We start from the raw sequence: 25,413 nt of genomic DNA, 5'->3' as shown, positions 1-25,413 counted from the left end.
TTCACTCAGTTTAGGCATAGATTAGACAGTATGTGAGATCTTCTGTTAACTGAGACACAAAGTTTTTTCAGAAAAGTTGCCCACTAAGTTTGGTAGTTAGACAACAAAATAATCAGTCTTACATATCTACAGTAGATCTCTGAAATGTATTCATTTACTCGCAACAGCTTCTCAACAAGTGCTACCTCAAAGTTGCATGAAATTAGGATGCCACAACACAATGTCCAGTTAGTGAGCTACTACCAAGAAGATCCTCAAGGCAGTTACTTAAAGATGTTGCAATTACATTACATATGTTTCAAGCAGACCAAAGCTAGTCTTTTTACCATTACCTTTTACAATGTAAGTCAATTTGCATTTGTACTTTTGTCCCACAGCTGCCTTAAGTCTAACTTAATCTCTTAAGTAAACACGCCAGTGTAAAGAGTACTCCCAAAATAAATAATGCCATGTAAAGATGCATTGTGAGTGGTGTTACAGCTGCATTTTGACAAGGTTGAACAGAACTGCTGTATAAGCTGTAACATTCAGGGTTATTTAAGTTTATATTATGCTTTATGTATGTTTATGTTTGTTTCAATATCAGTTCTTTCGCTTTCAATTGGTCATGGCCCAAAAAATATCAATACACTGTAATATTCATATAATATAATATTTTGTTACACAATACTGTATTGATATTCTACAACATTGTATTGTTTTTTAAATAACAAGCAAATATTCATAGCATTGGTAATTGATTTTGCTTTTACTTCTTCTCTAGCGATTACAAATGTAGATCCCTCTGCTCCAATTTCTGTAACCTGATGTGAAGTATGTAACAGCATTTTCTTTACTATGCAGACAGTTTTCCTACAATTCAGTTGTTTAAAAAGACCTCAGTGTATCGTTGTGCCTATAGTATCTAAGTATATTGCAATATATCTTATTGTTGACCCTGTGTTGTGATACAAATAGTATCATTTGATTCTTGCCAATACAAACCCTAGTGACCAGGTGGTATAACTCTGTGCTAGACCATTAATGAACACACTTTTCATCTGCACTGAGATACTGTCACTGTACCAAACAAAAAGTGAGAAGAGAATCAAAATACACCAGAAAATGTTTTATGTACATATATCACCATTAGCAACACCATAAGCATTGGTGCCAGTTTAGTCTAATACTTTTGTTACAGTAAAGAGAAGCCTTTTTTTTCACTATTTGTTAATATAATCATTATATACTTTTAACTGGGCTGAGCCAACGTTTCAGAAGCATCATCTTCTAAGAGTGATAAACTTAGTTATGAGCTTTTAAGGAGTGTTAAAAACTTTCATTTCAATTAGATTTTTCCTGTCAGTTTTTCTAATTTGCAACTTTCACAAAGTTGCACTGATCTCTTTGCATAACAGTCATTTCTTGACGAGAAGATATTTATTACATATTTGATTTTTAATTGGGGGTGAACTATCCCACTGAAAGGCAGGACTACCGTAAAAATCACATTCAATGGCACAAACAGGACTTCACAAAAATGACACTTTTTAACCCAACTTACACAATATGAAGCCAAAATAAATACAAAAGTATGATGTTACACATGGAAAAGAATGTAGAATAACATAGTTCCAGCTTGTTTTATCATTGGTTTAGGCCAATTATAAAATTCTGTTTTTAATTCTTAATTATTTGATTTAACTTTTAATTTAGCAGATAGATGTTTGACAACAGCTGTACCCATCAACAATCACACAATATTTTCTACATTATATACATGTACAATTATGAGCAATAACCGGTATATTTACAAATGGTTACCTGCAATTTAGAAACCAAGATATTAAAATGTATCAAAATTCAGTAATGCATTTGGCTTTTTGAACTTTTGTTTGTAGATGCATTACATGTACATTTGAATTGATTCCAGTCTTAAGAGACATGTCTACAAAATAAAAGATAAATGAAAAGTGTGTGTGTGTTGGCTTAACTCCCTGCAGTGTACATATGTGTGTGGGAGAAAAGATTGACTTGAGTGTTTTTGATCACCACTGACATATAACAGTGACCGTGCCATCATCAAAATTATGTCAAACACCAATTGTGACCCTCTGCACCTGTATTTGGTTTCTGTGATATTAGAATGTGATACAAAAGTGCAGTGCGCACACACAAGGAGGTGCTGAGCAAATCTAGAGGGCGGTGAGACGCCCAGTCAGTGCTGCCTGAAGCTCAGAAGGTAGGAAGACTCCCAGCTCTGTAATGATGCCACCTGTGATAAGCTGGTGAGGTGTCACGTCAAATGCAGGGTTCCACACGTCGATACCTTCAGCAGAGAGTAAGGAAAAACGGAGGTGGTTAAGCATTCAAAGACTAAAGCTTATTACAGTATATTTGATAAAGACAAAGAGACCAAAAGATAAAGAGAAGAGATAAAGAAACCAATATTGTCCAAACACTCAATTTCCAATATCAACCTATATAATGAGGCAGTGGTGGTGAAGTTAAGTCCCGCCTGCTCACTAAGGTGATGGGTTAAAGCAGTGTTTCTCAATTATTTTCTGCCATGACCCCCTTATGGGACAGAGGTTTTTACCAGCACCCCGACTGGTAATATTTAATTTTCTATCTGTACAAACTGTATGGGTTGCTGGTAACAACCTTCTACACACAATCCCCTGATTATTAAAATTAATGAAATTTAATGAATTAAAATAAATTTAAAGATTAAATAATTGATGCTGCTATCTAGTGACTTATTTTCATTTACAGCCATTTTTCCCGAAAACTAAGCAGTGTTCACATCATTTAATGTTATCATTTAATGTTAAAGCCTATTATACATTGCGTTAGATGATGCCATTCAGAACCAAAAATCTCAGTCAATAAAATCTGCAACTATACAGATTTGCATTAATCTATGAATGTAGTGGATAGTACAGTGACAGTAAAGCAATTAGAGATAAAAAAATAAACATTTTCTTTTCTATGACCATCTTATTAAAAGATTTCTCTTTCCCAAATGCCTAGCTAACATCCGACCCAGCTTCTTACCCTTGGCAGCAATGGGCACACCATTTATGCTGGTGAGCTCTTCTTGGGGTCGTACTTCAATAATGATGTCTCTGCCACTCTCCAGGCTCAAATCACAAGATGTGCTGGGGGCTGCCACATAGAAGGGAATCCCATGATGCTTTGCAGCAATAGCCAGCTGATATGTGCCTACCTTGTTGGCCGTGTCACCATTGGCAACCACTCTGTCCGCACCTACTACTACAGCTAGAAAAAAAACACGAGACAAAGGAAAAAGTGAGCTGTAGTTTTTACATATGCTAAAAAGTGATCTAATACCCTGTTGAGGTCTATAGGACACACTGTTCATCCAGTTAAGAAAACATCCTGGTTTATTACTTTTAATACTGATAGTGATGACAAATTAGCTCTCAGTAATCAATAATTAGACCAGACACTAGAGACAATATTTATGGTACAAAAATCAAAGGAAAGGAAAAATATATACATTTGCAAATTAGTTACACTAAAGAAGATTTATGATCCTAATCACTAGTTTTAGATCCAGTTATAAACACTGAAGTTGGAATTATGTAATACATCACAAAAATTGCTTCACACACACCAGAGATGTTCATCTCTCTCATGGTAAGTGCAGCCATGCTGTCTGTAATAAGTGTAGCAGGGATTCCCTCTGCCACCACCTCATACGCCGTCAGCCTGGAGCCCTGGTTGTATGGTCTTGTCTCTGTGCAGTAGACACGTTTCAGCCTACCTAGTGCATGGAGACTTCGGACAACCCCTACACACAAAGGACATACGGCCGTTAGAGTACATGCAACATATTAACTAACATCTCCTGGCCCCAGTTACACCCACAGCTCACCTAGTGACCCAAGTCTCACCTAGTGCTGTGCCATATCCAGCTGTAGCAAGTGAGCCAGTGTTACAGTGTGTGAGAATGGTCACCGATTCCCTTGGTATACCAGACAAGATATGTTGAGCACCGTTGTTGCCGATCTTTTTGTTGTCATTGACGTCACGCTCCAGCATGTCTTCAATCCAGGAAATGACACTGTATGTTTGGGGCGGGGATATAAAATGATGAAAAATAAATCCTTTCGAGGGTTACAGTTATCACATAAATATCAGCAGGGTATCATTCTTGTCTTTGTATTTATTTTAATTAGAATCTTCTTGTTTTTCCATTCCGAGAGAGAGAGAGAAAGAAAGAGAGTGATAGGTATTTAACTGTGTAAACAGAATTAACATTTGTGTTTCTTTTTATTTAATACTGACAATATTCCCAAAAGTGAAAACTGTTGAAAAAAAAAAATCACAAAAAAAGCAGAGAAAGAAAAGAAAACAAGTTGATGTTCTGTTTTAAACAACAGGAAACCTGGGTTTTACCTTTAGCCATTTAATATATTATATACTATACATATATATGCATATATATGCATACATATATACATATATATGTGTGTATATATATATATATATATATATATATATATATATATATATATATATATATATATATATATATATATATATATATATATATATATATATATATATATATATATATATATATATATATATATATAAAATGGCTAAATAATATATAATATATATAGACTATATAAAGTATATTTATGATAGGCTATATTTAATGAAGAGTCTAGTATTTATAATTGGATTTTATTTATTTGTCAAATAAAAAGGTTCTAAAATGGCGTGCTCCCTTTATTATATAGATATTAATATATAATAATCATATACTGTATTATAACATTATAAAATATATTACATATTTTATATATATACACATTCATACATAGTTTACTACTCTACCCAACGACAGCCACCTTTATCTTACACTGTCATATTTAGAGTATGTGGGTTCTATATGTGTTTGTATGTGTACATTGACCAAAAAAGCTCATTTTGTGGTGTGTCTAAAACAAAATTAATTCAAAAAAATATCACATGCTTTTCGGACAGACTAGTAAAAAATCTTGTCTGACTAAATGTAGACAAACTAGAGGAAGACCTTAATGCTTTAGTACAATGTCCTTAGCTGGCCATCCACACTTTAAAACGTACCTTTCGCGAAGTTGCTCCGAATTCTTCTCCATGCTCTCATTCTCTGCAAATTCTATCAACTCACGAGCAGCACGTCCCATGTTGACGGCAGTGGGTCTGGCTGAGGTCAGGTGATACAAAGAGTCTCTAATAAAGGCCACAGGGTCATCACCACCAGCACCTGCCTGCAGCTCCACAGCCAAGCTGAGGCAGCCCACAATGCCAATTGCAGGTGCACCTCGCACCTAAAGAGAAGAGAGGCTATTAAAATAGTCGTCTCCCTGTATAAATTGGTATATATTAACATGCATTGTCTATATGTAAAACTTACCATTATACTTAATGCAGTATAGAAAAGAATGTTTATTTAGTTTCTTTTCTTTTATTCAAATGTGAAATCAGGAGGGAAGCTTTGCTCACTTTCTGCTTCCTGACTGTGTTACCTATAAAGAATGTTTTATTTAACTGATCTTTATTTTTATGTAAACATTATATAGTATATATAAAAGTATGATGTTCATATAACTCTGCCTTTCAGTTTATTAACACATTTATTGGAAGCTTATCTAAAGAAATATCTTTATTAGCATTTGTATTGGTATTGGTACAATTTAAATACTTGTATAGGTGTTGAAAAGAAAAGTATTGGGATAAGCTTAACAAAAACCTGATAAAGTGTTAATGCATTGTCAATGCAATTGCATTCGTTTTATATTCATTTAAGTAATGGATAATGGATAGTAATGGATACGAGTGTTTATATTATTTTTAAAAAAGAAATCAAATTTGGTTGTCTGCCTTGCACCAAATACCTCAAATATTGGCGAAGTTTGACTGAAATAAGGGTTTGTTTACTTCTAGAGTAGGATTCATTCACTGTCTAAACAATTATCATCACAACACGTCAATAACACAACACAACTTATTATTGTACAAAATACTGGTAGGTTAAGTATTTATCGTGCATTGAAAGCAATTCTTAAGATTCTGGAAGGTTTGCGGATCTATCAACAAAATATTCTGAGAGGTTTATGGGTCTGATTAAAATCAGTTTTAATACCGCACTCCCAAACCGGTGTTATGTATGAGAACAAAACCCAAGCAAAGCTCATTAATAATTCATCAATTCCACCTTTTAAGAAGAGAAATGGAAACGGAACGCACACTGCACTGATTGGTAGCCGTGTCGAAATAACTCGTGAGTCGCGCTTCCCCAATTATGTGAAGGCTTTAGAAGATGTTGCTGCTCAGCCCATCCAAATGGGTTTTGCAGGCCAACAAACGGGGTATCTACCAGCCCACAAGCGGGTAGTGGCAGCAGTAGGAGCACAAAGACCGGTCTATTACAAGCACATGCACAGCGGACATACTGTAGGAGTGCAGCTCCTCTGTAAGCCACAAGTAAGACGGGGACGATAATAATGAGAAGAAGATGTCCCCGTACCTTCATAGACTTAATGGCCTCGTAAGCGTCCTGGACCGTGAGGATGTTATCGTAAGAGGTCTGGTGTGGTAGCAGCAGTTGGTTGAGGATCTGCAGAGATCCGTCTCGGTAGCGAATCGATTCCAGCGTCATGACCCAAAATTAGGCAGTATTGTGTAGCAGTGTTATCAGGCACCGGTCGCGAAAATGTGAACGTAAACACACTTGCTTTTCCATTATCCTCAGGCAGTTGACACCAAACACCCTCTTTCTATATTCAAACACGCTTGAATCACACCGCAGCTGGAATGTCGGAACAGAAGGAGGAGTTAGAGGGCGGTCTGGAAAACCCTTAGTAACAGAGAAGAAGCGGAGGTAAAAGGAAGCAGAACAGGAACCACGTGCTCACCCGAGCAGGAAACGTCGTCAAAGAGTAACCACACCCACCGGAGTCCGGCTGGTTACAAATAATTATTTGTTTACCACTTTTATAGCGATGTGACACTGCTTGAATCATATAATCAATAAATAAAAACATTATCTATATGCCTGGGGGTTATCCAACTACAATCCTAGGGGTATTCTTGCAAAAGCAATCTAAAATAAAAAAAACTTTATTAATTGTCTAATTTTATTCGTCCAATCAGTCTGCATGGTATTTCATAATATATATAGTCATCTCCGTCCGCTCTTCTTTTCAGAGCTTGACTTAATCACTTTTTTAAGCCCTCAAACAAACTTCAGAAAACATTTGGATGTGTATGGATCCTAAAGAAGAAAGGAATGTTTCAGCCAATTACGTTCTCAGCAGAATGTAATAGGTGTTGGTATCAGGTCGATATTTCATTCAAAATCCTCATGCTAGAAAAACATGAGTCAAAGCAGCATTGGTCTGTAGTCTGATAGTCAGTAACAGCTTTTCACCTCAACCAGCTGTTCATGGGTCGCCTGTGTTTTCTTGCTGTAGTTCAATGTCTCATTGTGCTCACAGGTATTCATTTAAGCAGGTCAGCAATTGGGTCAGCAGTTTGGATGTATTTTGAAACCAGGAAAGAAAACAACAAACCCAGGATACATAATTCAGATGCAGCTGCGACTGCTGTACATCAAAAAGCATCAATAATAACATAAGATAAACACATTATTATTAAAATGACAAAACACATTGTACTCACCAAAACTTCTGATTATTTGTACACAAAGTCCATTCTCCTCTCTTTCCTTAAGATGAAATCAGTTACTCTTTTGTACAGATTAACTGTTCCAGATCTAAGTCCTTTTCTATCTCCATCTATGCTGAAAATCCAGTCTGTCATTTGTCGTATTTATGGAATACGTTTTAATGACTGTAGCTTCAGCCTGAGAGTGGTCACTCAACAGAAGCAGTGGCGTGCAAGTTGCTAAATGCAGTTTACTAGATTTGAGACTGTCTGTTTGTTGACCATCCAATCAAAACATTTGGAATAAAATGTGCACACCAAGGATACAATAATAAAAAAAAGTATGGCATTTATTGAATTATTTCTTTGTATTTTTCCAATTAATAAATAACCTTTAGAAATCCTACAGGGTCACCTTAGTACAGCAAATATTTGATTAAACCTCTTTCTTTGCCCACTTTTGTTTGGGTATTATCCTTAAAGAGTGGACTTTAGAATGTTGCTTGTCTGGTGAAACCCACCGTTATAAATCAAACAGGAGTAGCTGAAAATTGCATAATATCCATGTTTGTGCATGAATAAAAACATACATTTATGAAGCAAAAATGTCAGGGCAGACTGTTTAAGGTGAGAATTTTTTCTCACATTTCAAAAATAATTATTATATTTTTTTATTTTAAGTTATCCTTTTGGTGATGTTTATTTAATCTTTAATTTCCAGTACAGAGTTTGCTCTACTGAAGTAAAAATACAAATTATTAGACTGAAAACAATTGAAAACTTCATTTGTAACAAAAAAGTCTGATATATTAAAAATAATTGTAATAATAGATTAATCATTTCTACGAATGATGAGGGAGGTTTGTAATGTTGCAATTCCAAAAAGCCTTGCCTAACAGCAGAAATTACACAATGTTTACTTCACTAGTTCTGTATGTTTTCATAATCATGCATGCTTATATGTCAATTTGATTTAGAAACTTGAAGTCATTTTTGAATTTCCTCAACCTGAGACATTAAAAGTCATAAGAATAAAAGCACTAAAGCACCAAACCAATAAGCAGCGTGTGCATTTTTAATACAGAAATCTGTTTATCAAGCAGAGCCTTATTGATTTTTGTTGTTTGTGTTTTCCCAAGCAGTAGATAATGGTTATCTCAAATGAAGTTTCTCAACAGCTGCTGGGAAACTGTGTCCCCATGTTTACATATGTACACACAACTTTCAGGGGGTGAATATAATGAGTCATTTGGAACAGAGGGAGAGGAGGGGGTGTTAGAGAATAAGAGGGACAAGCTGCAGGGTAACAGACTACATCGGCAGCAGCACTTGATAAGGAAGGAGGATGAGTAGGTCTTGGTTGTGGCTTGTGGCCACTGCGGCCTTGGTGTCTGCATCGTCTCTGGCTAATGCATCTCCACTGTGAGTTTTACTGACTGTTATACTGACAAAGCTGGAACCAGCACTCAAAAAATGAATAGAATACCTTTACTTTGATGATTATATAAGTTGAATGATTTCAACTCCAAACCTTTCCTGCATACAGGCTGTTAATTCTTTATTGAGGTTTAGTATCCATTACATGGGTGAGTCAGGTTAATGTGGATGATGAAATAATCTCCTAGTTTAGTCAAAGTTTGTTTCAAATTTGCACAGTAATGTAATAATGTCCTCGTATTTAACTTCTAGGAATAGAATACTTGACATAACGTGACATGTCTTCAACTAATTTTCTAATACTGTCTTTCTTACACTTTGCAGAAAGGTGATGTCTGCCCCCAACTTGTTGCGGGTAGGAGCGAAAGAAAACATCTTTGTGGAGTGTCAAGACTGTACAGGGGGAGACATTTTGGTCATAATTAATGTTATGAACCATCCAACCAAAGCTAATACTCTGGCAACCACATCTGTAACCCTTAACAGTGGTAATGACTTCCAGGCATTCGGAGAAATTAAGGTAAATAAAATGTTTTCTGAGGAACACCTTAACATCCTTGTCCTACTGTTAATGCTTATTCTGCTTTCCATACATCATTCAGATCCCTGCTGGAGAGTTTAGCAGAGATGCCACCATAAAGCAATATGTGTACCTGCAAGCTCAATTCCCTGACCGTCTGCTGGAGAAAGTTGTCCTAGTTTCCTTCCAGTCTGGGTTTATCTTCATCCAAACAGATAAAACTATCTATACACCCCGAAGTACAGGTAGTACATAATCTCTTCTAAACAATACACACTTCTACGTAGTCAAATGAGTTGGCATTTGTCTGACGTACCGATGATATTACCTATTAGGAATGGATGGATCCGGGGTTCCCTGTGAGAATGTGAATTGGAAGGTTCCCCATTGTTCCCAGGGAGTAGAGCTGTTTTAGAGTGAAAGTTGGTGTGAAGAAGGAAATTCTCTTTGAATGTGTGGGGCTATGTGACTGTGTGTGCTCGGGAAAGCCTTTTGGTGTCCAACCAAATGTGAAAACCACTGAAATCTAACACCTGTTACAGCTGCAACATAAAGCGGTTTGAGCATTCATCAGGGCTAGAAAAAAAAAAAATCTAAAAATCTACTTGTATATTAAATTTCCCAATTTTCAACCTTACTACACATTTTGCATTAGAAAAGTCCCAGAACTGAAATATAATGATCTCTTTTTATTTACTCAAATACCCAAACGATGATGTTCTTCAGTAGCCCTGATGAACCCTGTTTTATTTTTTTATATAGCCATCTACTGCCACCTAGTGAAAGAGTATCGAATTGTTCTGCCTTTCACCGTGACGTAGACAAACAAAGACCAATTGTTTGCTGCAAATAGCTAATAGGTTTCAGCACAATTTGGTGATGAATTGGAATGGTACACATGCTGACCTCTCACGGCACAGTGATGTGATGCAGCACAGTGGTAGGGAATCACTGTATTGAACCATTTCCTTTTCCTCCCAGTTCTTTACAGAATGTTTGCAGTGACACCTCGTATGGAGCCAGTGGAGAGAGATGAAGACACTTCCATTGACATTGAGATGACGGTACTGTATATATTTACTTAAATTACCACAAAAAGAAAAATAATACTTAAGTAACAACTGTGACAGAGAACTTTATTATTGTATTTATGTCCCTTTAGTCAAAATGGCTTTTGTTTGAAAATGTTATTTTTTTTCTTGGTTAGCTCACAATTTGTGTTTTCACAATATTTTTTCCAAGACTCCCGATGGCATCGTTTTGCCTGTGGATTCAGTCTCTACAACATCAGGAATCTTCACTGGTGATTACCAAATCGGTGAAATTGTGAGGTAAGTGTTATTTCTTTGTCAGAGAAATAATAAAGCATACTGTGGTCTTTAACAACTAAAGGACAGTGGTCGTAGATGTTACAAAAGGTAGACCGGTTTTTCTCAGTCTTGTTTAATCTGCAGCATACATTTTACATTCGAAACATCCCGGTGCACAACCCAAAAAATTCTCAAAAAGTTGAGAATTTTTTGGGTTCTCAACTCAAAAAGAACCTACCATTGTGGGGCTAATAATGGACTTTTTTTTAATTCAGCAGAAAATAATATTATTGATTTTTTTGTGTATGATTGTGTCTGTGTGGTTGTCTGTTTGTGTGCTATCAGTCCAGGGATCTGGAAATTGGTGGCCAAGTTCCGCAGTAACCCACAGCAGAGCTACACTGCAGAATTTGAAGTCAAAGAATATGGTATGTCCCTTTATTGGATATGTTTTTGCTGTAAAAATGTATTCACTTACTTTTGTGTAGAGAATAATCTCGATTTTAATTTTCAGTGCTGCCAAGTTTTGAGGTGAAACTGACACCTGTGACCTCTTTCTTCTATGTGGACAGTCCAGATCTCATTGTTAACATCAAAGCTGAGTAAGTTGTTTTTGTCAATTAGTTTAATAGAACTTGTTTTATCATGAACTGGGTGGAATAAAAAATCACCAGGGATTTAGTTACACTAGCCCTAAAACAATTTTCATGTGTGTTTTCAGGTACCTGTTTGGTGAATCTGTGGATGGCACTGCTTATGTAGTATTTGGTGTCATAGCTGAAAATCAAAAGAAAAGCTTAGCCGGCTCTCTTCAGAGAATATTGGTATGTTGTTATAATATTTTCACTTTTTTGTCACATCATATAAATGTGCTCAACAATGACAATAAGATGGTTATTCTGAATAGATGTCTTATTTTTTCAATGGTACCTGGTAATGTGTGGCTGTAGTAGTATGATGTACTAACTCAAATGTACGATTCTTATTATGTCATATTAGGTTGAAAGAGGCAGTGCAGTGGCTACACTGAAGAGGGAACACATCTTACAAACCTTCAACAATATCAATGATCTGGTTGGAAAATCACTGTTTGTAGCCGTCAGTGTGCTGACAGACAGTGGTAAGAAAAGACCACGTGACATCGCCATATTTTTATGTTGTATTATAATGTCACAAACAACCCAAAAAGTACTGTCAGACAACTTCAAGAAAAAAAGTAGAAGAAAAGTGAACTACATATAAAAAAAAATAAAGACTTTGTTAATAATGTCACGTACGCATGTTTTTGTCACCTCAAAGGTGGTGAAATGGTGGAGGCAGAATTGAAAGGCATCCAGATCGTCACATCCCCTTACACTATCCACTTTAAGAAAACACCCAAATATTTCAAACCGGGGATGTCGTTTGATGTTGTGGTAAGAAAATAACACGTGTTAAAATGCCTTAAAACACCTGGCCTAAGAGTGTACAGCTGATTTATTTTTTTCCAATGCCAGGTTGAAGTTGTGAATCCCGATGAATCCCCAGCATCAGGTATAGCTGTGGTAGTGGGGCCAGGTCATGTAGAGGGTTTAACTGCAGACAATGGCATTGCAAAGCTGACCATCAATCCGGACGCAAATACAAAAAAATTGACTGTCACTGTAAGTATCCATAACATATGTTCATTTCTTTGTTTTTACTTCATTTACTGTTGTTACTGAAAACCTCCATTACCAACTTAACAAAAATGAATGAAATGCAGTTACTATTACTAAAATGCTTTAGGAACGTAATAAATGTGATAGTTAAAATTTATTTTAATGTAGTATGTAGGGATGTTTGATATGAACTTTTTGCCAATATCCGAAATGCCGATACTGTCATATACTGATTTACTGCTCTCTAAGGTGATGGGTTAATACCATGCCACCCTAGAGGACATACATTTTTTCACCCTCCTCAATTGAAATACTATTGAGCACCTGGTGATATTTATTTATTTATCTGTAAAAACCACTGTAAGAGTTGCTGGCACCAGCATTCTGCACAAAATCCACTCATTAATAAAATAGATTAATACAAGAGCTGCAATGCTGCATGTGTGAGTGGAGGAAAAGGATTTTTTGGAGAAGCTGGGTTGAGAGCATTAAAGGAGTTTAGAACGAGTTACTGCAGTTGTGTTGCAATAAAAGTTCTTCAGAGCACTGAGGCATCTGACTGACAGCTCAGAGCCAAATCTCTTTTAGTGTTTGTAGTATTTAACTGTTAGACCTGTCACTGCCAAATTACTTGCAGTAAATAAATAAATGTTTTCAGACCAAATAAGTAAAATCAGATAATGTTCCGTGATGCAGTGGTTGGGAATCACTGCATTACTGACAGGATTAGTTGACCAGACTTGAGACAACTTCAACATCATTATATAATTGTGTTCATATGGTGATGTGTTTGTGACTGTTTTCAGGCAAAGACCAACAAACAGGGATTGTCAGCTGACAGACAAGCAAAAGCCACAACTGAAGCTCTACCTTATAAAACTACAAGCAACTTCTACCTCCACATAGGTGAATGAAATCTTAAATAAAATCTAATAGTAACAAACAGTTTTGATCTCATACTATAATTCCAGTCCTCATTTTTTCAGGTGTGGATACAGCAGAACTCAAACTGGGGGATAACCTAAAAATCAACTTCAACTTAAACAGGAAGATAGACCATGACACAGATATCACATACCTGGTGAGATACTGTTTATGCTACAGTGACGTATTGCACTATCCCAAGTATTACCTCAGCCTCAACCGAACAAGCTGATTCATTACTGTCTTCACTGATTCACCACTGTCATCGTTCATTCTGTCTGTAATTACTGAGTGATGTCACAGCACATGTCCTTTTTCAGCACATATTCTTACAAGTGGGTTTCTTTTGTACATTGTACATATACTGTTACCTTTATATTCCTTGCCCTTGTAAATATCTACTTTATTATATTCTTGCCATTTTACACCGTGGGTCAGAGAAGACTGAAATTACATTGTGCCATATGTATCCTGTATGTATGGCATATTTATAACAAAGTTGACTTTGACTCTGATGCATATTGTACTGTATAAACTAATCTTTGGATTATTTTCTTAGGTCCTGAGTAGGGGTCAATTGGTCATTCACAAACGTTACAGATCAAGAGGTCAAGTTCTGATCTCTCAGAACATTCCCATCACCAAAGAAATGCTACCATCATTTCGCATCATCGCCTACTTCCATCCAAATGACAATGAGGTGGTATCAGACTCTGTCTGGGTGGATGTCAAGGACACTTGCATGGGCTCGGTAACATTAAACACACACTGATGTGACTTGAGTAAAACATACAGTATATCTTTCAACAAGTTTCTAACTAACATTTTTTTTTAATCAAGCTGAAGTTGGAGTCATCAAGACCAGCTCCTTCCTATGAGCCACGCAAAATGTTTGGTCTAAAGGTGACCGGAGACCCAGGCGCAGTAGTTGGACTGGTGGCAGTTGACAAAGGCGTTTATGTCCTGAATAACAAGCATCGCCTCACCCAGAAAAAGGTCAAGAGTTTTTCATGTTGCAGATGCACTGCATCATTTGTGATAATAGAACATGTCAGAGGAGTGACTATGTATTGTATTGTTTACTAAAAGACAGAATTCACGAGCTTTAGTATTTCTGACTCTAACTGTCCCTCTCTTTCAGGTCTGGGATGTTGTTGAAAAGTATGATACTGGCTGCACACCAGGGGGAGGAAAAGATGCCATGAGTGTGTTCTATGATGCTGGGCTATTGTTTGAGTCGAACACAGCTTCAGGCACTCCCTACAGACAAGGTGATGTGGAATTGTAAATATTTAATTAATTGCTAGAGATTTATGGGATCACAAAAGAGGACCATGGACTGATGATTGATAGCTGTTATAATAATATATATTGTTTTGTATTGTAATATATTTTGTAGGTTACTTCAACAATACGGTTTTCTTGTAATATTTTGTTTTCCGCAATATTTTTCCAGAAAAGAAATGTCCCACAGCCAGTAAGAGGAGAAAAAGAGCCAGTACTATAGCAGATGTCACTACTAGCTTAAGTAAGGAAAATAAACCTCTTAAATGCAATTTATCAAGCATACAGCCACAATAATATTTTTTAAATGTTTGTATATGTATTCTTTCTATTTCCTCCTGGACTTTGCTTCCCAGGGAGTCAGTATAAAAACGACCTGCAACGAGAATGCTGCACAGACGGTCTGAAGGAAACCCTTCTTACATACACTTGTGAAAGGCGTAGTGAGTACATTATCGATGGTCTGGACTGTGTTAATGCCTTCCTGCACTGCTGCAAAGAGATAGAGAGCCATCGAGCTGAGCAGAAGGAGGAACAGCTCCGTCTGGCTCGCAGTAAGAGATGGAGGACAAAGAAAAAAATGGACATGACAGTTTAACAATCCATTTAATTCATTTTTGTATCTCTCCAGGTGAGGAGGAGGACAACAGTTACATGGACAGCAATGAAATTGTTTCTCGCACCAGTTTTCCTGAAAGTTGGCTGTGGTCAGACATTCCATTGCCCAATTGCCCTAAACACACACCAGACTGGTAAGAAGAAAAACCTGAGACAAAAAAGAAGCACACAGATAATCTTTCATTGTTTTCAATTTCAAACTGTCTTTGTTTCAGTGAGACCACAACATTCACAAAACATGTTCCATTGCAAGACTCAATCACAACCTGGCAGTTCACTGGCATTAGCCTTTCAAAGGCCTATGGTAAAGAAAGAATTCTGTTGTAGTTTGTAACCTTACAGTACTGTGCACACCTCGTTTTAAACCTCTCTTAACTTTCTGCTTTATCTTCCTCTGCCTCCTCTATAGGAATCTGTGTTGGGGAGCCGTTTGAAGTGATTGTCAGAAAGGAATTTTTCATTGATCTGAGACTTCCTTATTCTGCTGTTCGAGGAGAGCAGATAGAAATTAAAGCAATCCTTCACAACTACAGCCCAGAACTAATCACTGTAAGTCTTTGCTCTTGCTTGTCCTAACTAGTGTTAATCACAACTTTCTGGTAGTTCACACAAATTTAACAGTATTCACATGATGTTTTATGTTTCAGACATTGTGTTATTAGGTTTTCATTATCAGACCAAAAACCGATATTGCTTCTTACAGATATGACAAAATATGCTAATATCCGGCCGATATAAAAAAAACAAACATCCCATGCCGCACCAATCCCACTGGCACAAGTTGACGTCCCCTGGACGAAGTCAAAAAGTCAAGAGTGTTTTTTTCCCGCATGTGTGCAACAGATTCTTTACCTCTGATTGGCATACGCTGATATTTTGTGAGCATCTTACTACAGGCTGATAAAACAACTGATTGCTGTGTTTTCTTCAGTAGCAAAAGCTACAAAAGTAATGTAGTTGTCAATGCCCTCTTTCTACATCTACATTTGATCAAACTGGTAAACATTTTGCTACTTTGAATATTTGAATATAATGAATACCTTTTTTAAATATTTTATACAATCTTTACTTTCATTATGGTTAAATGGCTGATCTGCCATTTGGCAGTTCTCTCTTTTCACACACACACACACACACACACACACACACACACACACACACACATATATATATACAAATTTATCACAAATCATATAACACCTTTTTTTTCCTTACTATTTAAAGGTGCGTGTGGATCTTTCGGAAACTGAAAACATATGCAGTTCAGCATCAAAACGCACAAGGTATCGTCAAGAGGTCAATGTTGGGGCTGGTACTACACGATCAGTACCCTTTGTCATTATTCCAATGAAGCACGGTCAATTCGATATTGAGGTGAAAGCAGCTGTAAAGGACTCATCCATGTATGATGGAGTGAAAAAGAGTCTCCTGGTGGTGGTAAGAGAAACTGCCACTAATTTTTTTGTACCAAAATATATTAGATAGAAAATGTGTCTACAAACAGGCACAGTGTACAACGGCTTTGCATATAATTCAAAAACCATTGTACACTGTACACTTTTTTTATTATGTTTTTGTAATCAATACCATTGTAGTTGAATATTATGGGCTGTGAAATGTTACCTCAGCATTAAATGTTGCAAATCCTACATAGTGTACCTAAAAAATGTCTTTATCTTTTCAGCCCAATGGTGTACTCGTGAAGCAACCAAAAACAATAACTTTGGACCCCACTACCAAGGGTGCAGGTGAGGTCACATGTTATACTGCCAAACTGTATAATAATATAGTGTTTTTGTATGCAACTACAGACTTGAACTGATCTTTCCTGTAATGCCCCAGGAGGTAAACAAGAAGAAATCCTTAACAGTCGAATTCCAGAGACAAATTTGGTTCCTAATACACCTACAAGCACACAGATTTCTGTCACAGGTGAAAAATTGAAACGTTGTTGTTATGCATGTTACCAAAAAAATATATGTCTATACACTTGGAAATGTGTGTGTGTGTTAGACATAATGATTTACTGTGTTTGACTTCACTGGTTGTGTTTGTGCTTAGGAAGGGAAAATATAGCTCCACTGGTGGAAAATGCCATTAGTGGACAATCAATGGGTACACTGATCTACCAGCCTTCAGGTTGTGGTGAACAGAACATGATTCATATGACACTGCCAGTCATTGCAGCTATATACTTGGACAAAACCAACCAATGGGAGTCTGTTGGATTTCAGAGACGAAATGAAGCTCTGGAGCATGTAAAGACTGGTAAGACCACGCAGAAGACGTTATGGCTGAATTGTAATTAAAACACAAACTCTGTGACTGACTGAGGTTCACACACATGCACACAATCTCATACACACATACATTTAAGGACAATATGTTCTTGGACTGTACAATAATGACAAACATACAGTCAACACTGTATACAATCTGTCAGTTGTATGGCCAAAAGGTTTTATATTATTCAGTTTTTCTTTAATCCAAATGTTTTATTTTTATTTGCCTCCAGGCTTTAGAAATCAGTTGGCCTACTTAAATCCTGATGGATCTTTTGGCGTGTGGCATCACAGACACGGTAGCACCTGGTAAGGCATTAGGGGCAAATAAATGCTAAATGTATTTAAATGTTTGCACAGATGTGCCATTTGTTCTTAAGCATCATTACGTTGTCTCTATCTCTTGCAGGCTGACAGCCTATGTTGTTAAAGTGTTTGCTATGGCAAACAATCTGGTGCGATTGGATAAGAATGTGATCTGTAATGCAGTGAAGGTTTTGATTCTCAAGGCAAAGCAGCCCAATGGCATGTTCAAAGAAGTTGGCAGTGTTTCCCATGGAGAGATGCAGGTGTGTAAACTATGATTGTTATGACATATCTGAAGAAAATGAAATAAAACACCTTTTACATTGATCATTTTTTATAGGGTGATGTACTAGGCTTGGATACAGATGCCTCCATGACAGCCTTCTGCCTGATTGCCATGCAGGAGTCAAAACTTTTATGTCAAGACACAGTTAATGTAAGTATTGTCTTGTCACACAACAGTTGTGATGTCATTTGAATTTGTTTGAACTATTTACTCTTAACAAATACATTCTTCTAATTTGCTTTTCTTTTTTACTCTCTTAAATTCCAGACTCTTGCCAGCAGTATAGACAAGGCAGTGGAATACCTAACAAATCATTTGCACACCTTAACTAACCCATATGCTGTTGCCATGACATCATATGCCCTGGCAAATACTCAAGGATTTGACCGAGGAATCCTCTTCAGGTTTGCTTCTCCAGGTATTCTAATTACTCCTCCCTTTATGTTTATAATTTATATTGAAACGAGTAGGCAGATTATTGTGATAATGGGTAAATATTTTATAATAATAATATAATCATTTAGCCATAAAGTCTAAAGACAAAAAAAATCCATTGAATATTAATTTTAATGATGATGATAGTAAAAACCCTGTTTTGTTGTAAACTGGAAGAATAGGAAATTCTCAATATCATATAATCTGAAGGAGATGAATTTTGGCATAAAGTTTTTCACAATAATCATAGAAAACCAGACAGTTTTAAGGGCCATAGCATAAAACCCTTTCAACCAGAGAGTCAAATTCACCTGAGTGTGTGAGTGTGACAGCTAACAGAGGGAAAAAGAAGAGGTGAGAGCAAAAAGGGGACGGGAGAAGGTTTGGGGCAGTAGGTGTAGTTTTGAAGTAAGAGGAACCTAGGGTAAAGTAAGGACAGTGAAAGAAGAGGGAGCAGACGAGCACAAACAAGTGGAGGAAAATAAATCTTATCATGACACTAACAACAAAGTCAGAAAGTACTCTTATCTAAACAACTTCACACATTATCCTCCTCAAAGGACCCCTCACTTCCTCCTTACTAACACCCCATACTTTCTGATTAACCACCTGTCCATCACTCTTTACTTTCTCTTATTTTTTTCTATTCATAATGCTCTATCCATCCTCTCCTCCACGCCTTTAATATATGCAATATACAAATGAAAAATATACAAATGTTATACAAGTTATTATTCTTTTTTATTTGGTTTTATTTGAAACATTCAAAACATAAAAACCTGTCTAAAAACTAATTTTAACCAGGGGCCACATCAGCAATATAGTTCCCTTTGAAGGGCCGCTTGTAAATGGAAGACTATATAGATCAGGGCTCCTAAACCCCCGGTCCGCGGCCCAGTACCAGTCCATTGGTCAGAACCAGGTCATTTGGTACAGGGCCACAGTGGGACAAAAAAAAAAAAAAAACGTAATTTTTACTAATTGACTTCATTCAAATAAAACCATGTCATTCAGTATATTACTTTCTTTATTTAAAGATAATCTGGCAATGTTTCAAACCAATTGGTCATTCACTCTGATACAAACAGAATATAGTCTAAAAGATGTTTTATTTTGAATGATAAAGGATGAAAAAGGTTGCGGACCGCTGGTAAAGATGTAACTACTCCATAAAAGACTAATACATGTTTTGATTATTATTTGATTGATTATTAAAAGTTTTAATTTCTTAGGTTTAGAAACCTAGACACGCCCGCCACTTGGCCATCACCAAATGTCCTTCCTTTTTTTCCCTAGAGCTGTCACACTGGATTTCCCCCAGAGGACGCATTTACTCTCTGGAGGCCACAGCTTATGCTCTTCTTGCTCTGGTGAAGGCCAAGGTGAGCTTTTACCTTGTTTGGAGCCCATCTGTGTTCAATAAGTATGAGCATGACAAGTTACCCAGTTGATGCAGTGAAATCACAGTCTATGCCAAGTCAGTAGAAAAAAAGTACCTGTCTTTGCTCTGGTCTCCTTTAAGTCTTTCTTACCACCTCCTTTTAAAGCTTTTTGAAGAGGCCAGACCTGTTGTCAGGTGGTTTAACAATCAGCCGAGGAGTAATGCTGGCTTTGGATCAACTCAGGTAAAACCTTCTTTCTGAATTTTACTTTTTGCATTTTCAAGCAAGATGAATTTTGTCTTCATTTATTTGAGTCCATAGATCCAAAATAAGTAAAATATATACTTCAAATGCAGGCCACTATTATGGTTTACCAAGCTGTATCAGAGTACTGGGCTGCTGCTCAAGAACCAGAATATGATCTGAAAGTGGAGATTCATTTGCCAAACAGGGCATTGCCTCACCGTTTCTCCTTTACCAGGGCAAATCACTATACCACAAGAACTGTTAAAGTAAGAATGCACAACTACTTCTACACACAAAACTTCAGTAGCTGTCCTGAGATTTCAGAAATATTTTTTCCGATCTGTGTATTCTTTAAATCTCTACAGATCTCAGATATTAACCAGGATGTGAAAGTGACTGCAGAGGGATCAGGAGAGGCCACACTGACTGTATTTAACATTTCCTTTCTGAGCTCTGACAGACCAAATCCATTTGTACTGCACTATTGAGGCAAAAGTCTGGGAATACTAAAATGGATTCTTTTTCTTATAAACAGATGGTGTCGTTGTATTACGCTCTGCCAACAGAGAAAGAAAGTGACTGTCAAAAGTTTGATTTGTCAGTGGAGCTCATTCAAGGTACTTCTGTAGCACCATTATTGTATGCTTCACCCTTCCTGTTATGTATACTTTTGTGCTCACTCTGGAACTTGCCTTTTCAGTGAGAATGGATGAGGATGAAATATACAAACTGAGAATTGAAGTTTTGTGAGTACTAAAGGTGGTATATGATGCAGGGTATTCACTTAAACTGTTATTTTTTATTTATTGATTTTTTAAAATGTATTTTTCCAGGTATAAAAGTAAAGACAGAGATGCAACAATGTCAGTCTTGGACATTGGCCTACTGACTGGATTTACTGTCAATACAAACGACCTTGACCAAGTAAGAGCTTTAACTAACACACACTCTCACTAACAAAGATTTCAAAGACCAGTACATGGGTCCATGTAAAACAAAATTACTTTTGCTTGTATGTAGTTGACCAAAGGACGTGCCCGCACTATCGCTAAATATGAGATGAATACTGTCCTGTCAGAAAGAGGCTCCTTGATTATCTACCTGGACAAGGTTAGACAAATCTCTGACCTTTATTTCTCCAAACATTTCCTTTTTGTAACTGTGTCCATCTCTGGTTTATTTTACACTCCTCTATGCAGGTTTCTCACACTAGACCAGAAGAAATCGTTTTTAGGATACACCAGACAATGAAAGTGGGCGTCTTACAACCAGCCACTGTATCAGTCTATGAATATTATGACCGTAAGTCTCCTAAGGCACTTGGATGTCAAAGCAGGCATATAGGTAGACACCTATATGAATACACCTACATAATGCTTTCTTTCACTATGAGTTTCTTTCTGCAGAAACACATTGTGTGAAATTCTACCACCCTCAAAGACTTGCCGGAGAGCTAATGAGGCTGTGCACTAAAGAAGAATGTACCTGTGCAGAAGGTAAAAAGAAACAGTTTTTGAGGACTTTATCACTGACACATAACTCATGTATCAATAATCATTTGTCTGTAATATAATTGTAATGTTATTGTTATTATGTTAAGATTAAAAAGTCCTTTATTTGTTCCACAACAGGGGACAAATAAACTTCACAGTGCTGACAGCAGCAGTGTTTAGACCAGGATATAAGAATAAGGTATAGCATAGTGCTATAGTAACAGAGATAACAGTTGAAGCTGTTTCTTAACATTTATACTGTCCAGTTTGCAGTTATACAGTAGTCACTAAGAAATATTGCAGTTCCAAAAATAAATACCCGAGATAATATATTAAGTTTTGCAAATAATACATAAAACAGAAAAATGTGAATGATAACAGTCAAACGTACATATTACTGTTGTTACCGTAACACACAAAAATAACAGCAAATAATCCCCTGTCCCCCTCCAAGGGGAGGCGCACCTCACCTAATGAAAACCTCTGGCCTAGGCTACAACACCTGTAGTCTATTTTACATAATTTAAGATGATTTCATTAGAGACCAACTGCACTCATGCACTTGTATTATTTCTGACTGTGCTGTGGTAGTGCTCTACTGCACTGAAACGTTAGCTATCAGATGGATGCTAAGCTAGGCGAAAGTAATCGATATAATGAAAGAGGTTTTAACCAAAGAATATACATAACTTTTGGGAAACATAGGCAAAAGCACAGATACTCTACTTACCGCCACATGCTTCCGCGGGTTTGACGTGGACGTTTCGACAGTGACAGCTCTTTCCGCCGTGCACCGCATGATAAAGTTATTTCCTCGTTTGCATTTGAAAACAAAGAGGTGGCTGAGATATGGCCAATAATTTCATTCAGTCTCTGAGTAGGGTGCGCTCTTCTTGGCAATCCTCAACCTCCAGTTTTGTTCGGCACCAGCCATCATTCAACGACAGGATAGATTGTGTCTTAACCAACGTTGTCTGGCGACATTAATTAGTGGGAAATTCGCGCGCGCCCACGCACAGTAAATGCAGCTTGTTTTCCCCCTCATTTTTATTTTTTTACTCAACGGATTTTTTTTTAATGTAGCGAAGTAAAACACTCAGTCAAAATGTACAGTAAAATGACCTTTCCAAAACTACTTACAGATTACTCACAAAAACTACTCAAATAGAGTAACGTGAATAAATGTAATTGGTTATGTTCCGTCTCTGGTTAAACAAAAATTAAGCTGGTTTTCTGCTGTAGCTTGTGGAGGAGGCTGTGTAATTCTGTGACTCATGCATGCATGCAAAACAAAACAACAACAAAAAAACTAATAATTGTTTAAATATTTAGTTATAAACTTTAACAAATACTCAAACATTATTACCAAAGAAGTTGCACAGTATGATCGATGGGTGAGAAATGGAAAGAAGTTCACAAAAATCACTTCCTCACTATCTGTCTCTTCCTATCATTTGTTTCAGCCTCTCACCTGTGTCTTTGTCTGTCCCAGTTCTTGCGTCCTGCTTTACCTCTGCTCCTTGTCACTTGATTTCTTACATTGTTTTTTGTTTAAATCCCTGTTTTTTAATTAGTAAGTTTGTTACAGAATTTGAATGTTTTTGAATTTTGATTAAAACCTTGAACTTAACTTCAGTGTGCTGTTTGTGTGCTGCATTTGGGTCCTGACAACATTTTTTCACAGTAGGTAGACAAAAAGATAATGATACGACTAATTTGTCCCCAGTGTACAAGGTGAAGGTTGTGGAATTTACAGATGGTTTGTCCACTGATATTTACACAATGGAAATTCTGGATGTGATTAAAGAAGGTAGGTAATATTTAATGTGTCAGTGTTCACATAGGGACATGTGGGAATGGTTTGATAGTGAACTTTGACACTTCTGATTTCTCTCCATTGTTCTTCTCACAGGGAGTATCGATATTCGTCCAATCCATAAAACCCGTAAATTTCTGAGTTACCCACATTGCAGAAAATCTTTGGGTCTGGAAGGTTCTAAAGGCAAACATTACCTAATTATGGGCGCCTCAACAGATACATACAGAGATGAAAACAATACGTGAGTTTGTGTACACTCTGCATATCTCTTCCTTATACACATGTGGGGTCATAGTATAAAAACCTGGAATAGTTACATTAGTTTTTAACCCAAACTGTGGATTTTATCAGTCTAGATGTGGTTAAAAAACAAGAACAGTATGCTCTTAATTTAGTCAAATGGCTCCATAAGGTGTTTGTGTAATGACTTGTGTTGTTTTTTATGCAATTCCCTCAGAACTTTTTCTTCTTTTTGTACAGATACCAGTATGTGCTTGGTGAGCGAGCTTGGATTGAGTACTGGCCAACAGTGGAAGAGTGTCAAACAGATGAATATAGAGCAACATGTAAGGGTCTGGACACAATGGTGCAGGAATACAGAATCTTTGGATGTATGAATTAACACAACTCTAGAGGATACAATTACTTGTTTCCATTTTTGAAAGAATTCTGCATCAACCATGTGAAACATGAACTGTTTTGAAATATAAAGATTTGAAAACACTATTTGGATTCAAATGCTTTTTTTTTTAGTTCCTGATTTGTAGTTTCTGTAGTCTTGCACATATCTTTGCTGTAGTGTGTTGATCTGAATGGAGTTGGTTCCTTAGTTTATTCACACAGACTGCCATGAATTTAAAGAAGTGGACATTATCTCACTTTAAGAACAGTAGTGTACTGTAAAGTGGGGTAAAATGACAAAGGGAAATAAAAGGACAAACTTTTAATTAGCTTGATAAGATTGATATTTAGTGTCACTGGGTATAAATAACAGCAGTTTAACAAATCAGTTAGTGCTTTAAAGCTTTTATTTTTCTGTGAAGGTTGGAAGAAAAACAATAAAGTCATGTTTAATATTTTTGGTAATGGCCAATAAAATATGCCATTAATAAAGTGACAGAAACCAGGGGATTTGGTCCCTCAAGATTGATGTACTAAAATAAAAAAAATCGTATTGAATGACTAAATTGAAAAACATAATAGAGATTTTTAATTGTAAACATGATCTTTTATAGAATAAAAAATGTTTTAGTAGGCATGATTTTTGAAATCATTAGAGTTATCATTTAAAATCCTCAAATAATCTAAATCACATAAAATAATGTCATCTGTTTCTGCAGAGCTGCCAGGGAAGCCAGAGACTCTATAGGAAATTTACTAGGGATATTTGATGTAACCTTTTTGCAGATATCTGATATGCCGTATTGTCCAAACACTTAATTTCCAATTCTTAAATATCAACTGATACAGATATAGCGGGGCAATGGTGGGAGTTAAGTGGTGGGAGTTGAGTGCTTTAACCCATCACTTAAAGCAGTGTTTCTCAATTATTTTCTCCCCTCCCCTATGTATCTGTACGAACCACTGTAAGAGTTGCTGGCACCAGCATCATTCATAAAGTTCTATGTTCAAATGTTATGAAGGAGTTAACAGTTACGGATATGGGAGTGGTAGTGAGGAGGTGTGGTGAGAGCGTGTATGTACGAGGAAGATTTTGGAGAAGCTGGGTTGAGAGCAATAAAGGAGTTTAGAACGAGTTACTGCAA

General features: G+C 36.6%; 3 protein-coding genes across 3 annotated transcripts; 2 read left to right on the top strand and 1 right to left on the bottom strand.

Moving 5' to 3' along the window:
* Positions 1 to 1,093: 1,093 nt before the first annotated feature.
* mri1 (methylthioribose-1-phosphate isomerase 1) lies at positions 1,094 to 7,657 on the bottom strand. Its single transcript, XM_008317248.3, has 6 exons — positions 6,527 to 7,657; positions 5,104 to 5,327; positions 3,900 to 4,069; positions 3,620 to 3,796; positions 3,037 to 3,261; positions 1,094 to 2,308 (listed from the first exon to the last, which is right to left on the bottom strand). Exons 1-6 carry the CDS (start codon positions 6,656 to 6,658, stop codon positions 2,175 to 2,177), a joined length of 1,062 nt encoding a protein of 353 aa, XP_008315470.1. The 5' UTR covers positions 6,659 to 7,657; the 3' UTR covers positions 1,094 to 2,174.
* Positions 7,658 to 8,923: 1,266 nt separating this feature from the next.
* LOC103383921 (complement C3-like) lies at positions 8,924 to 23,240 on the top strand. Its single transcript, XM_008317250.3, has 39 exons — positions 8,924 to 9,087; positions 9,427 to 9,622; positions 9,705 to 9,867; positions 10,604 to 10,686; positions 10,865 to 10,953; positions 11,278 to 11,360; positions 11,447 to 11,534; positions 11,654 to 11,756; positions 11,932 to 12,052; positions 12,232 to 12,347; positions 12,429 to 12,575; positions 13,379 to 13,478; positions 13,559 to 13,653; positions 14,056 to 14,247; positions 14,337 to 14,492; positions 14,638 to 14,767; positions 14,953 to 15,024; positions 15,137 to 15,334; positions 15,412 to 15,532; positions 15,614 to 15,702; positions 15,808 to 15,947; positions 16,623 to 16,835; positions 17,083 to 17,146; positions 17,241 to 17,330; positions 17,460 to 17,666; positions 17,914 to 17,989; positions 18,090 to 18,249; positions 18,327 to 18,422; positions 18,540 to 18,690; positions 20,004 to 20,089; positions 20,255 to 20,332; positions 20,446 to 20,601; positions 20,701 to 20,763; positions 20,871 to 20,952; positions 21,036 to 21,081; positions 21,169 to 21,259; positions 21,356 to 21,445; positions 21,535 to 21,637; positions 21,742 to 23,240. The coding sequence occupies exons 1-39, from the start codon at positions 9,011 to 9,013 to the stop codon at positions 21,906 to 21,908; spliced, it is 4,578 nt and encodes a 1,525-aa protein (XP_008315472.1). The 5' UTR covers positions 8,924 to 9,010; the 3' UTR covers positions 21,909 to 23,240.
* Positions 23,241 to 23,479: 239 nt separating this feature from the next.
* LOC103383958 (complement C3-like) lies at positions 23,480 to 24,373 on the top strand. Its single transcript, XM_008317305.2, has 3 exons — positions 23,480 to 23,638; positions 23,741 to 23,888; positions 24,128 to 24,373. The coding sequence occupies exons 1-3, from the start codon at positions 23,611 to 23,613 to the stop codon at positions 24,267 to 24,269; spliced, it is 318 nt and encodes a 105-aa protein (XP_008315527.2). The 5' UTR covers positions 23,480 to 23,610; the 3' UTR covers positions 24,270 to 24,373.
* Positions 24,374 to 25,413: the final 1,040 nt, after the last annotated feature.

The sequence above is a fragment of the Cynoglossus semilaevis genome, chromosome 9 (genome assembly GCF_000523025.1).
Source record: "Cynoglossus semilaevis isolate Cse_v1.0 chromosome 9, Cse_v1.0, whole genome shotgun sequence".
Classification (NCBI taxonomy): Eukaryota; Metazoa; Chordata; class Actinopteri; order Pleuronectiformes; family Cynoglossidae; genus Cynoglossus; species Cynoglossus semilaevis.
This window is presented reverse-complemented; position numbering and strand designations above follow the sequence as displayed.